This window comes from Ahaetulla prasina, chromosome 3 (genome assembly GCF_028640845.1).
Source record: "Ahaetulla prasina isolate Xishuangbanna chromosome 3, ASM2864084v1, whole genome shotgun sequence".
Classification (NCBI taxonomy): domain Eukaryota; kingdom Metazoa; phylum Chordata; class Lepidosauria; order Squamata; family Colubridae; genus Ahaetulla; species Ahaetulla prasina.
Genome location: NC_080541.1, coordinates 27,807,694 through 27,821,565, shown reverse-complemented (window position 1 = coordinate 27,821,565; position 13,872 = coordinate 27,807,694). Strand labels below are relative to the sequence as shown.

The following is a 13,872-nucleotide window of genomic DNA, read 5'->3' as shown; positions in this document are numbered from 1 at the left end:
TCTCAGGATCTCTTGCCAGCAAGGCCAAAGGGAATTCTGGGCTTTAAGAATCCCCAAACATCTAGAACAGTGTTTTTCAAACTTGGCAACTTTAACATGAATGCCCTTCAACTCTCAGAATTCAGCCAGTATGCTAGGGAATTCTGGAAGCTGCTGGCTGGGGAAATCTGGAAGTTGAAGTCCACACAAAGATGTCAAGTTTGAGAAACACTGAGCTAGAACATCAGATTGGAGAAGACTGATGGACTGGATACTTCAGCGAGATTTCCCATTCCCAAATGACTTGAATAACATTGAAGTTTGCCCAACTGATAAGTGGTTACATGACTTTTAAATATGTGTGGCCGCTCTTCCAGATTTATTTTACCCTACAATAAATGCACAGATGGTTCACACATTTCAGATCACATGTGTGGAGCAAATACCTTATTCTCTTTCTCATAGATAGCCTTTTATAAACATTTCATGCACACCCCGCATGGATGCATGGTTGGTTTTTTAAAACCCATTAACATCAATAGATTTTTTTTTAAATCACCCATATGCAGAATATATGTAGACATTCATAAACAAAGGGTTGGGAGGAAGAGTTAACCCTTTCCTGCATGCAGTTGTCACAATATGGATCAGGCAACTTGTTCTTATATATAGGTGAATATAAGTTGTTGTTTCCTAACCTGCTTTGTGGTTTTAACTTTGGTAATTTGAGAGGGATTTATTGCTCTGCATTGTTATATCCTATTTTAACTTTACTTTTAAAGGGAAGCATAATGCTAAAATTTTGTAGAAACAGGCTCAGTATAAATCAGAAAGTGTTGTCTATAATGCCCATTGTACAAATTATGTACTTTAGCCTAAGTCTCTTGATGTACGGGATGCAGTAGCTCAGTGGCTAAGACGCAGAGCTTGTCGATTGAAAGGTCGGCAGTTCAGTGGTTCGAATGCCTAGTGTCACGTAACAAGGTGAGCTCCCGTTACTTGTCCCAGCTTCTGCCAACCTAGCAGTTCGAAAGCACGTAAAATAGAGAGGGACTCCTCAGGGTGCCATCAGCGAGGCAATGTCGTCTGGCGACGCCCAGGGGAAGGGCCTTCTCTGTGGGGGCTCCCACCCTCTGGAACGAACTGCCCCCAGGACTTCGTCAGCTTCCGGACCTTCGGACCTTCCGCTGCAAGCTTAAAACATACTTATTTAATTGCGCAGGACTGAGCTAGATTTTAATTTACGGGTTTTAATTGGGTTTTATTCTTATATTTTTAATTATTAGGCTTTTAGAATAAGTTTTTTAATTGTTTTTAGACTGTACTTATCTGTTTTTTAAATGCCTGTAAACCGCCCTGAGTCCTTTGGGAGATAGGGCGGTATATAAATATGAATAATAAATAAATAAATAAATAAATAAAAAATTCAAGTAGAAAAATAAGAACCATCTTTGGTAGGAAGGTAACAGCATTCCATGCACCTTTGGCCTTTAGTCATGCTTGCCACATGACCACAGAGATGTCTTCAGACAGGGCTGGGTCTTCGGCTTTGAAACAGAGATGAGCACCGCCCCCTAGAGTCAGGAACAACTAGCACATATGTGCGAGAGGAGCCTTTATCTTTACCTTACCTTGATGTAAAATTATTTTTGATGTTTAAATTCAGTTTTGTTGAATGGGATGAAAAGAATATAGAGGCCAAAACTGATAAAATGTGTAGAATCAATACAGGATTTGCAAAAATAAGAAATGTTCCAACCTGATAAACTTTGACAAGAAGACAAAAGATCAGGTTTTACAGCAAGACTGAAGATCCATGCATGATTGTGCTTAAAGAAATTCGGATTAGAATATGGTATAAGAGAAAAGAGTACTTTTTGTGGGCTGGACAGAGAAGAGAGCTGGTTTGAAAGAGGGGTCAAAGAGACCCTCTATGCTCTCTCTTGGAGATGGGAAGGGATAGGACATCATCTATCTCTAGGCTAGAACAACAGTCCTTTCAACAGTTCCAAGAAGGCTCCACATCCATTTGCACCACTCAGGTGACCCGGATGACACAGATAAACCCCCAGCTGACCTTAACGACTTGCTAAAAGGATGCAAATGACCAGCTGTCTACAAGAAGTATAATCCTTCCATTCCCCACCATCTAGTCAGAGCTGAAGAAGCTTCTTGGATGAGAAGCAAAGCTTCTACAAAAAAAACTCCAAGAAAGTCCAGTTGCCTCTTGAAAAAAGCACCTTTGAGACATCCTTTTTAAGAAGAGATATGGTTTGGATGTCAAAGAATTTGGCTACCAAGAGAAATAAAACAGAATTAACAAAACATTAGAGATTCATAATCCTATGAGTTTGGTTTAGAAAAGAAAATCTAGTTCTTTTAGATGGAGATTAATGAAATGTTACAGAAAAAAAGCAATAATGGAAGATTGAAAAAAGAAATCAAAATAATTATTTGAAAATAATTTAGATAAAGTTACTGTTTAAAAAGGGTTTGGAATACAACCGAAGTTTTGGTCAGAAGTTATTAATCCAACACAATATCAAACTCAAAAAAGAAGATGCAAGATAAAAAAACAAACTTTTTTCAGATCAGATAAAATTTAAAAAAGAATTAAAGAAATGTTCAGGTAACATATTGTAAGTATTTCTCAGCAAATTAAGCTTATGCAATGATGGCTATCTGCGTTAACAGTAAGAGAAATGGAAATAAAAATGTATTCTGTAATGCAAAAGAAAATTGAGTTTGTACACGAAGTGTCAAGGAAGTGGCAAGCATATAAAATACAAAAAGCAAATGTTATTGAAACTACAAGAGGGAGATGGTGTATTAACAGATAATGTGGCTATGCAGGAAAACATTTCAGCAATATGATTCCAATTTGTCTAAAGGACAAGATATTTCTCTGGAGAAAACAAATGAATATTTAAAGAAACAAAATTTACTGAGGATTACAACCATTTTAGCTGAAAGGTTGAAAATATTTTGCATGAATTTATCCCTGAGCAACAATGTAGATTTTTGGCCCTCAGCACAAGGGGCAATTTATAGACAAGAAATAATACGCAAAACACAAATAGCTAAAATATCACATTATACTAGAATTTTGCCAAGGGGAATGCAAAATAAAATCAAGAGAACAATTGGTGGCAGAAGGATATAGTTCCCAATGGTTTTCTTATTTACAGTATGGTTACCAGAAAGAATTAAAGTAAACAAAAGAGTTTATGATATTGAACGTGGTAAGACTTAGTTTGAAATAGAATTGTGTACAAAATGATGAACATGTGATTGCTAAAATGTATAAACGTTTATTGAAATAAGAAACAGAAGAAGAACAAGTGAAATAATGTTTTGATAACGTGGGCTAAAAACTGGGGTTACAACCAGAGGTGGCATTCAGCAGGTTCTGACCAGTTCTGGAGAACCGGTAGTGGAAATTTTGAGTAGTTCAGAGAACCGGTAGTAAAAATTCTGACTTGCCCCACCCTCATCTATTCTCTACTTCCCGAGTCCCAGCTGATCGGGAGGAAATGAGGAATTTGCAGTAACCTTCCCCTGGATTGGGGAGGGAATGGAGATTTTACAGTATCCTTCTCCTGCCAGGCCCACCAAGCCACGCCCACAGAACCAGTAGTAAAAAAATTTGAATTTCACCACTGGTTACAATGTAGAGATTGAACAAACAGTAACAGAGTTGGAAGGGACCTTGGAGGTTATCTAGCCCAATCCCCTGCTCACGCAGGAGACCTGTACTAGACATTCGAACCGCCGAACTGCCGACCTTCCTGATCGACAAGCTCAGTGTCTTAGCCACTGAGCCACTTAGTCAGGCTAGGCAAAAACAAGGTGAAAACACCTTGGTCGAGAGGGTTTAAATTTGCATTTTTATCATTTTAAAACTTTTATCCAATGTTGTACCATTGATATGTAGCACCGCAGAAATTTTCTAGAATGTATAAAGGCACTTCAAACTGATATTAGAAATGTAAACAAAAAGGGTCATTTTATCATGATTTGTGGATCTAAATAACTTTTGGATGCAAATACATACACTGATTCAGAGGATTTTAAAGATTAATATGTAATTAAAACCAAAGACTTGCTCTTGGAACCTATGGACAAAACAGTGGATATTTGTTTTTGTATATAAAAACTACAGTGAGATTACTGCATGCACAAAGATGCTGAAATTTGGCAATAACTACAATGGATAAATGTTTGGTGAAAATGACAGAACTTGCTGAGCTGAGATGACCAACAGATTTGTTTGATCAGAGAAAAGACAATATCTATATTTGCGGCTGATTGGAAACCTCTTGTGAGGATTTTGTATGCATAAAATAGAAAAAAATGAACATAAGGTTTTGATGATTTTTCTTTTTCTTTCCTTCTTACAGTTTTAGCTTTTCTTTGATATATTTTCTTTCCTTTTTCTTCCCTATTAATTTGGACACTGGTAAGTTACCTATCTGCAAAAACAAAAGCAGTAAATGTGTAGATGAATGTTATTGAAATTGATTTTGCGTGCTGGCTAGAAAATAGGGATTAAAATTAAGTTTTCCAATATTTCTATAAACCAATGTTACCAGTGAAGATTTCAAACAGTTGTGGGAGGGAAACTGAGCGAAGAGCATACAGGCATTGACATAATTATTTGGTTTGTGAAAAAACATGATTTATTAATAGGAGGTTATTGCATAAAATCTTGACCATGGTTTGTTAGTCATATATAATGGTACCAAAGGTCTAATCCTGTTGAGTTTCATGGGACATATTTCCATGTAAACAGAGATAGGACTGCAAAACACATTTACACAAATGGCTAACTGCCACAGGGGCTGCCACAAAGAAGAGGGAGTCAAGCTATTCTCCAAAGCACCTGAGGGTAAGAGAGGAAGCAATGGGTGGAAACTAATCAAGGAGAGAAGCAACTTAGAACTAAGGAGAAATTTCCTGACAGTTAGAACAATTAATCAGTGGAACAACTTGCCTCCAGAAGTTGTAAATGCTCCAACACTGGAAGTCTTAAAGAAGAGATTAAATAACCATTTCTCTGAAGTGGTGTAGGGTTTCCTGCCTAAGCAGGGGGTTGGATTAGAAGACCTCCAAAATCCCTTCCAACTCTGTTATTCTATTCTAACTTTCATAAGACTTGTTTCAGTGTTTAAGGAATTTCATTCAAAATAATTCAAAACATTTGACATTATGATGCCACATTTATGGGTAATGGTCCAACCAAGATATTCATACAACTATACATTTGTCACTAGGATTCGACAATCTGTCCAATTTACCTAGGAGTTAGCAAACTTAAACGCTGACTTTAATTTTCTTGAAATTAATTTATGATCATATTGCACTGTAATGTGGCATTTCTCAGGTTTCTTACAATATATGCTTTTAAATTTGTATTTAAAACTAAAAGCTCATGCCTGGGAAAGGCTTTCATAAGCTACAATTTTAATGCAATGGAAAATGCTTTATTGTATTCATTGGATTCCATGTAGAAAGCATGGACAATGGAAATGATTTTTAAAAAATGATTCTCCAGATATTTCGGCTGGCTTCAACTGTCTGTAATAATATAAGCCAGAACAAATGCTTCTTAATATAGCTCATTCCAGAAGTAAATAGCCAATTCTTAAAGTTGTTGTTGCCAGTAATAAATTGAATTAAAAAAACACTCTCTAATATTGTACTTTGCATGTACATTCAAGGAATGTATGTAAGCATACCTATATCTAGGAGTCTTTAATAGGTTTAGACACTTGAGCTCTACACTTTTAGAGAAGATGTGAGCAATTGCACATGATCAGAGACCCTGATTATTAGAGAATATAAACAAAGGAGATTTACACTCAAACAAGACGTGTGCTTTGAGCAATTGCCATGACTCAAATTGCCATGACATGCCTTATTCAAGAAAAGAACACTTTCTAATCTAAAGATGATGTATATAGTCCTGTCACATCCATTTTTTTAATACACTGTTTCCCTGAAAATAAGACGTCCCCTGAAAATAAGTCCAATTGGACTTTTGAGCGCATGCGCTAAAACAAACCTCCCCCCGAAAATAAGCCCTCCCTGAAAATATTTAAACACAGAGCTGGAAATCAGGTAAGATGGCAAAAGGAGCCCCAACTTGCTACATGCACCCCAAAATAATAAGACCTCCCCAAAAATAAGGCCAAGTGCTTATTTTGGGGTTCAAAAAAATATAAGACAGGGTCTTATTTTTTGGGAAACACGGTAGGAAGAATCTCTGGGTGAGGTAGATCTAGGTGAGAAAGAATGAATGACCTAATCCTGCAATTATCTAAGAGCACCTACACAGGTATGTAGGTACCTCAATTAAATGAGGTGAGGAAGAGGTTTTTAATTTTTCAGCTTCTGGCATGAATTATCAATAAATTGTTCCAGTTGGGAAGATATTAAAAAAAAGCAAAAGAAGGTACAGCTGAGCCAAGTACCAGTCATTGAGCCTTAAGATCAACTAGGCAGCATCTTGCCATTTTCAGTTAGAAAATGAAAGTGGTTAGTACTATGATGGAGAGTATTTGGGAAATCAATAGACTGGAAAGTCAGAATAGCAAACTATTTTAGTATATGCAGAACTAAATGGATATGCCCATTTAAGTCTCCAGGAATTGAGCTTGATTTGAAAGCAATTTGTCAGCTAAACCTTCTGTGGATGTGAAATATATGTGTAGGTCTTGGGGTTCCTTCCCAGATGCCTCTATAAATATTATGCAGTTGCATATACACAATTATATATATGTATATATGCTGTTTCCCTGAAAATAAGATATCTCCTGATAATAAGCCCAATCGAGCTTTTGAGCGTGTGCATAAAAATAAGGGCCACCCCTGGAAATAATCCATCCCCAAAAATATTTAAATGCATGTGCAGTCAGTCCCCGCCATTTCCTCTGGTTTCCTCCATGCGCCCCAAAATAATAAGACTTCCCCGAAAATAAGGCCAAATGCTTATTTTGGGGTTCAAAAAAATATAAGACAGGGTCTTATTTTCGGGGAAACATGGTAGTTGATAGAGGATATGATAGAAGATAGACAATAGACAATAGATAGGTGACAAGAGATATATGGATGGATGATAGATAGATAGATAGATAGATAGATAGATAGATAGATAGATAGATAGATAGATAGATAGATAGATAGATAGATAGATCCATATCATAGCAGGATTATCCCTAAAAAAAGAAAAGTACAGGACAGATCTCTAAAATGTATTCAGAGTGTTGACTCAGGCAAGCCATATGCATTCCTATTGGGCCTCTTAATGAAACTTCCCAAGGAAACTGTTTTGATATTCCATTCTGTCAATATTACTTAATTAAATTAAAATCATATTAATATTTTATGACTACTTCAGATTATAGCATTGTCCAATAGCTTTCTTTTTTAAAGGAATCCAATACCTGCTAAGAAGCCCATTTCCACTTTATTTATTTCTTTAGAAAAGTTTTTTATTTTTTTCAAAACAAACACACATACAGACAAACAAACAATACATTTTTTCTGAACAGAATATCGACCAAGTCAAAATTTTAGTTTTCTCCAACACAATTTATATATTTCACTTTTTGCCGTAATAGTCTTTTTTTCTAATTTTTTGTTTTATTTTCCTTCTGCTTCTTCTAGTATATAAACAATATTACCATTCACCCTAATCTCTAATCTTGATCAATTTTTCTTTCCCCCCCCATTACTTTTTTCAAATTGAAACCCTTTAAATTAAAGTCAATCATTTTTCTAAAACCTAACCCTAACTCTAAATCATCTTATTCAAATATTTTCCCATTGCTTCCTTCTCACAATATAATATAATTTCAAATATTTTTCCTAGATTCCATTATTACAATTATAGATATTAATATTCATACAATTTTACATAGATAACCCATTTCCTTCACTCTTTTCCATTTCTTTTTTATCAGTTTATCCAAATACTACAGTCAAATATATTACAGTTCACTTAAGTATATAGCATTAAAACCAATCATTTCTATTTCTCAATTCCAATTGTTTTTTTTAAAATAAACCCAATTTTCCATTTCTTTTTTAAGTATATATACTATCTACACCTCTTCATAATAAACCGTAATCCTAATCAGTAATATTTTCCACTTTACAGTGGTACTATATTATATTCACATGTGAGCTTTCCAGAATATCTCAAATCAGATGTTTTCCTATGTAAATTAGGCTACTTTATACTGGCTAACCTGAATTGGAAAATTTTGAGTTAACACTGGAAAATATTCAATCCCCTATATTCCTTAAGTAAATATATTGATAAACATTCAGTCTTCTATAATCACTGAAGAAACCCAAAAGCCCCTAATCATTTATGGAGAACAATTTCAAAATTTAAATATTTAACATGTTCATTCCCTTATATTGCTTAGAAATTAATGATTTCATTCATATGGTTGTTAAGAGTGAAAACTGAAAAAAGACTAATTTTAAAAATGCCTAGTATACCTGATATTATATTTGCAAATTTGCATTTTTTTTCATTATTACTAATGAATGTACAAAAAGTGGAAAAATTAAACAGTGGAAAGTTTTCCACTCCACGTCATCGAGTCAACCACATGTATCAAACATCTGAATCAAAACCCAAGGAAAATCCTTTAATTAGACTCAAATTCACATAAATATAAATATTAGAAATATTGTTCTATATTACCATGTCTAAAGTCATACCATCAGAAGAAATGCAAGATGGTTTTATAATTTTAATTAAAGCAGAATTGGGATAAGCTTTGTTGACTTTTTTTCCTTCCTTGATAGGTTCCAAGCCACAACAGAAGTTTGAAGGAAGAAAGAAACTGATTAAAAAGCAAACAAAAACATAATGTAAGGAAAAAAAGAGGGAGGGAGAAATGCAACCAAAAATTTTAGTAACAAAGAGACAAAGACTAAAACAACTTTAAGAAGAAGATTGTTTTATTTTTTAAAAAAATGAAACGTTTTGCAATTAGCAGAGGATGAATAAAAATGCTAGATATTAAATATTCCCTAAGCTTCCTTTGGCATCAGGTATCGCCCTGAATTTTCACAAATATAAAATTGTCTTAAATTCCTATATTAAGTTTAAATTGAATCCAGAGAGATTAAAGTCAGAGAGATTTCATGGATATTTTATTGACACAATCCAGCAATCCTTCAAATATTAATAGTTACAAGATATTTAAATGTATATATACTGTATATATAGTTAGAGAAATGCCAAACATTTGTGGGGGGTTTTGGCTGAAATCCTATGGACATTTTATTTGTATTTGAATTAGATACAGTTTAATAGAATGATAAAAAATGTAGTATTAGCAAATCATTTCAGTTTCAAATCTGCAAATATGTGATGGATCTAACATGCTTTCTACTCTCTTGAGTTTTAGAAAAGGCATTTCTAAATCGATATCTGAAAGAACAGGAGGGTAAATAGATTTCTCATTTCTGTTCTTAAAAAGTAATTCACGTTTGAATTGGTGGTCCACTTCATTTCTGCAGAGATTTTTTATTATTATTATTTAAAGCAGTGGTCACCAACTGGTGGTCTGTGGACTACTGGTGGTCCGCGAGAAAATGTTGGTGGTCCGCAGAAAAATTATTTGCATTTTTTATATAGCACTAAATAGTAATTATGAATTTAGTGATCCCTGAGGTCTGAAAGGTTGGTGACCCATGATTTAAAGGATATTTTTAAACTTAGAATTGGGGTTAACTTTCACTTGTTTTGCCTTCCAGAGATCAAGCTGTTTCAGAACTGAGTAACAAGATACCGAGATGTAACTGATCTACTGTAACTGATTTTATAAGTATAACTTCATATAGTATTTGGATATTTTATTTTACAAGCTATTATCCAGCAAAACTATCAGGATTCTGGTGTTTACAGTTGGTAAAATCTGTCCCCGTGGATTTTACCCTACTAGTTGTGTCCAACTTTAGAGGGTGGTGGCCACCTCCATTTCTTAAGCCAAAGAGCCAATGTTGTCTAGAGATATTTCCACTGTCGTGTGGCCAGCATGACATCATGCCACAGCACAAAGCATATGGTGAAACACAGAATGCTGTTACCTTCCCACATGCTCCTATGGGTCTATGAAAATTTGCCATGGCCAACTTGCCATGGGCAACTCACCACAGGACAACTCACTGCAGGCCAAGAGTTACACTGATATCAGAGAAATGGTGGAATAGAATTATTAAAGAAAGGATACAAAAGGAAGGACAGAATGAAATGTAAATGGCAAAAGTTAAACAAAAATATGTTGAGACTCTAGAAAGAGTGCAGAGAAGAGCAACAAAGATGATTAGGGGACTGGAGGCTAAAACATATGAAGAACGGTTGCAGGAACTGGGTATGTCTAGTTTAACAAAAAGAAGGACTAGGGGAGACATGATAGCTGTGTTCCAATATCTCAGGGGTTGCCACAAAGAAGAGGGATTCGGGCTGTTCTCCAAAGCACCTGAGGGTAGAACAAGAAGCAATGGGTGGAAACTGATCAAGGAGAGAAGCAACTTAGAACTAAGGAGAAATTTCCTGACAGTTAGAACAATTAATAAGTGGAACAACTTGCCTTCAGAAGTTGTGAATGCTCCAACACTGGAAATTTTTAAGAAAATGTTGGATAACCATCTGACTGAGATGGTGTAGGGTTTCCTGCCTGGGCAGGGGGTTGGACTAGAAGGCCTCCAAGGTCCCTTCCAACTCTGTTGTTATGTTATGTTATGTTATGTTATGTTATGTTATGTTATGTTATGTTATGTTATGTTATGTTATGTTATGTTATGTTATGTTATGTTATGTTATGTTATGTTATATATTTATTTTAAGTAATTAAATAGAATTGTTAAATTGTGCATCAGCAAGTTGCCTGTGGTGAGTTGGCCATGTCAAGTTCCTGCAGCGAGTTGTCCCTTTCTGTGCTCAGATATGGAATCTATTCATCTACCTGCATTTGCATGCTTTCAAACTTTTAGGTTGGCAGGAGCTGGGACAAGTGACAGGAACTCGCTTCCAGCTGCAATCACCATGTATAACAACAAAGTTCCAGAAGTTTTTCCCCAAGTTCCTTATCCTCTGTTCCTAAAAGGAAAGTCTCTAATTTCAATTTTACATTAATTTTAAGAATCTTCTGCCTTAAAATACAAAACTGGCAAGATTTTGATTTTTTTATATTCTCACTAGCCTTTTTGACCTGCAGAAATAAGGACACATAATCATCACCATCCTCATTACTGTTGAAAATCAGAGAATCCTTTTGTGATTCTCTGCTACTCTTATTTCATTTACAGTGTTATTATAGCCTAACATTTTAAAATCACTATCAAGCTTTAGCCAATTTCTAATGTAAATGAGAAACAACCAGAAATAGAAAACGTCAATAATGTTTTATGCTCAGATGCTTTAATGATTATATTAATGATTTTCCATAGTGAACTGAAGTTGGGAACCCAAGGAGCCAGGAAGAGATTAAATCTAAAATAAGCAACTAACCATCAGGTCGAAATACATTACAGGTAATCCTTAACATACAACCACAATTAGCACTGGAATTTCAGTTGTAAAAGTCAACTCAGATGCAATTTTACTACTACTACTACTACTACTACTACTACTATTGTTGTTGTTGTTGTTTATCATTAAGTGAATCATGTGATTATGTGTTGTTGGCCAGAAATTGGCAAAAAGGGTTGCAAATCACAACTATATGACTGCAGGAGTATAAATGAGAGCCAGTTGCCAACCCCCTGAATTGAGGTCATGTGCCATTGGGGAGGTAGTGCAATGATCAAAACTGCAAGTAAGTCATAAGTCCCTTTTTCCAAGGCTGTCATAAGAGTCGTAAATCAAGGACTACCAGTACATGAAGTTACATGGCAAATCAATGGGAATTATGCTAATATTATTACTTTCAGAGAGTTGCTTTGAAAATTTTGCAAAGAATACAAGATCTAATTAAATCAAAACTAGGAAATTACATCCTTGGGGGTTCATTCCACCAGCTATTAGACAACCCAATTTATCGTTGGTTGTACTTTATAGTATACTAAAATTATCTATGGATTGATTTGCATAACTTTTCCATTTCAGTTACTTCAGTCGTCTGTCTCTGAGTTTACTTCTCCCGCCTCCCCAATTTTGTTTCCCAAAGAAATCAGTGAAAGTAACAAGAGGAGCATCCACATGCTGGGGGAGCAGTGGTATTTCAAAAATTAATACATACACAGAACCAAAACCCACATAAATCAAAAGTATCTACAACAGAATTACAAAAGTTTCTAAAAGAAAGAAAAGGGAACCAATGCAACAGCAGATTAAAACAAACCAGAAATAAATGTATTGGTTTTGCACAAAGATAAATACATCAATTTATACATTGTGTCATATGACATAACTGGAGATTCTGTTACAATCATATTATAATGTGTTGCAATAATTTACGAAAGTTTCAGTTTTAGGCACTCAATCATTTTCAAAATGAAGTCATAAGAGAGTGAATTTTACACTTCAAAACATTAAGCAAAGAAAACTTACTTGAACATCTGTTCATGTCTGGGGCTCGAAGACCATAGTACCCCAATGGGCAGGAATTCAAGCATTCCCCATATTGTCTCATTCCCTCTCTTCGTAGAAAGAAGAACAACTTATGTTGACATCTGATGCATCCATTGTCTTTTGAGCAAGACAAACAACCTTTGCAAATTGGATTTGGCCCATAGTTTGCTGTGATTTTTGTTTCCAGAGAGAGAAAAGGGAGGGGAACAAAAATGATAATATTAAAGCATAATATTAACCATGTAAAGAATAATTATACAGCATCCTTCATGTTTTGTTTACAACAAACAACTCAAGGAACATTGAGCAGACAGGGTGCATTTATTATTAAAGGTTTTATAAAATTTCTCTCGCTGTTTTAATTATAACATAAAAGCAACACATTGGAAATGGGTATTCAGGCTGTCAGATGCAAGTCCCTGTTCAATTAAAGCATCCACAACAAAATTTGATTGATGGAATTCTTTTGTTAAAACCTTCATGCAGAATATAGTAGAAATATTATTCCCACGATGTATTTGTTAAATCACCAAATTTCATTAGCCTTTTCTGTAGCAACCTTCTTACATTCAGTTTGTGTTCGACTATTGCTACAAGGTTTTCTTTTCCTACGTACAGAAATCAAATGCAGTAGCTCCAATTCTTGATCTGTGCATTTGATTTCCAATTCCCTTGTTCAAATCATTGATCTTCCTGCTACTAAATTAAATTTACTAAATTAATTTAAATTAATTTAAACTACACAGACTTCAGTCTGACCTAAGCACAGTACATAAAATTATCTACCACAATGTCCTATCTGTCAATGACTATTTCAGCTTTAACCACAACAATACAGAAACACATAATAGATACAAACTTAAGATAAACCGTTCCAAATTCGATTGCAGAAATTATGACTTCAGTAACAGAGTGGTCAATGCCTGGAATGCACTGTCTGACTGTAGTTTCTTCCCCAAATCCCCAAAATTTTAAGCTTAATTTTAAGCTTAAACTCACCCCATTCCTAAGAGGTCTGTAAGGGGCATGCATAAGTGCACCTGCGTGCCTACCGTCCCTGTCCTAATATTCCTTTTTACTTACTCTTTTCATGCATCCAATTATGTTTATACTTTTACCCGTTATATATGATTGACAAATAAAAAATAAAAATAAATTTCTTTCTCTTAAAGCTTAACTCTCTTATTTTTTATTTTATTTTCATAAAATTAAGAGCTATCATGATATCCTCTAAACACTGGCTAACCATTTCTTCCACTTTTCATTCAAGTCATTAATAAAAATGTCCAAAAATA

The 13,872-nt window shown here is 34.8% G+C and overlaps 1 protein-coding gene across 1 annotated transcript in view; it reads right to left on the bottom strand.

Moving 5' to 3' along the window:
* RSPO2 (R-spondin 2) overlaps positions 1-13,872 on the bottom strand; it is a 143,005-nt gene that overhangs the window by 53,879 nt on the left and 75,254 nt on the right. The window contains exon 2 of the mRNA XM_058176560.1: positions 12,557-12,745. Coding sequence (XP_058032543.1) covers positions 12,557-12,745 — 189 coding nt within the window. The remainder of the gene's footprint in view (positions 1-12,556; positions 12,746-13,872) is intronic.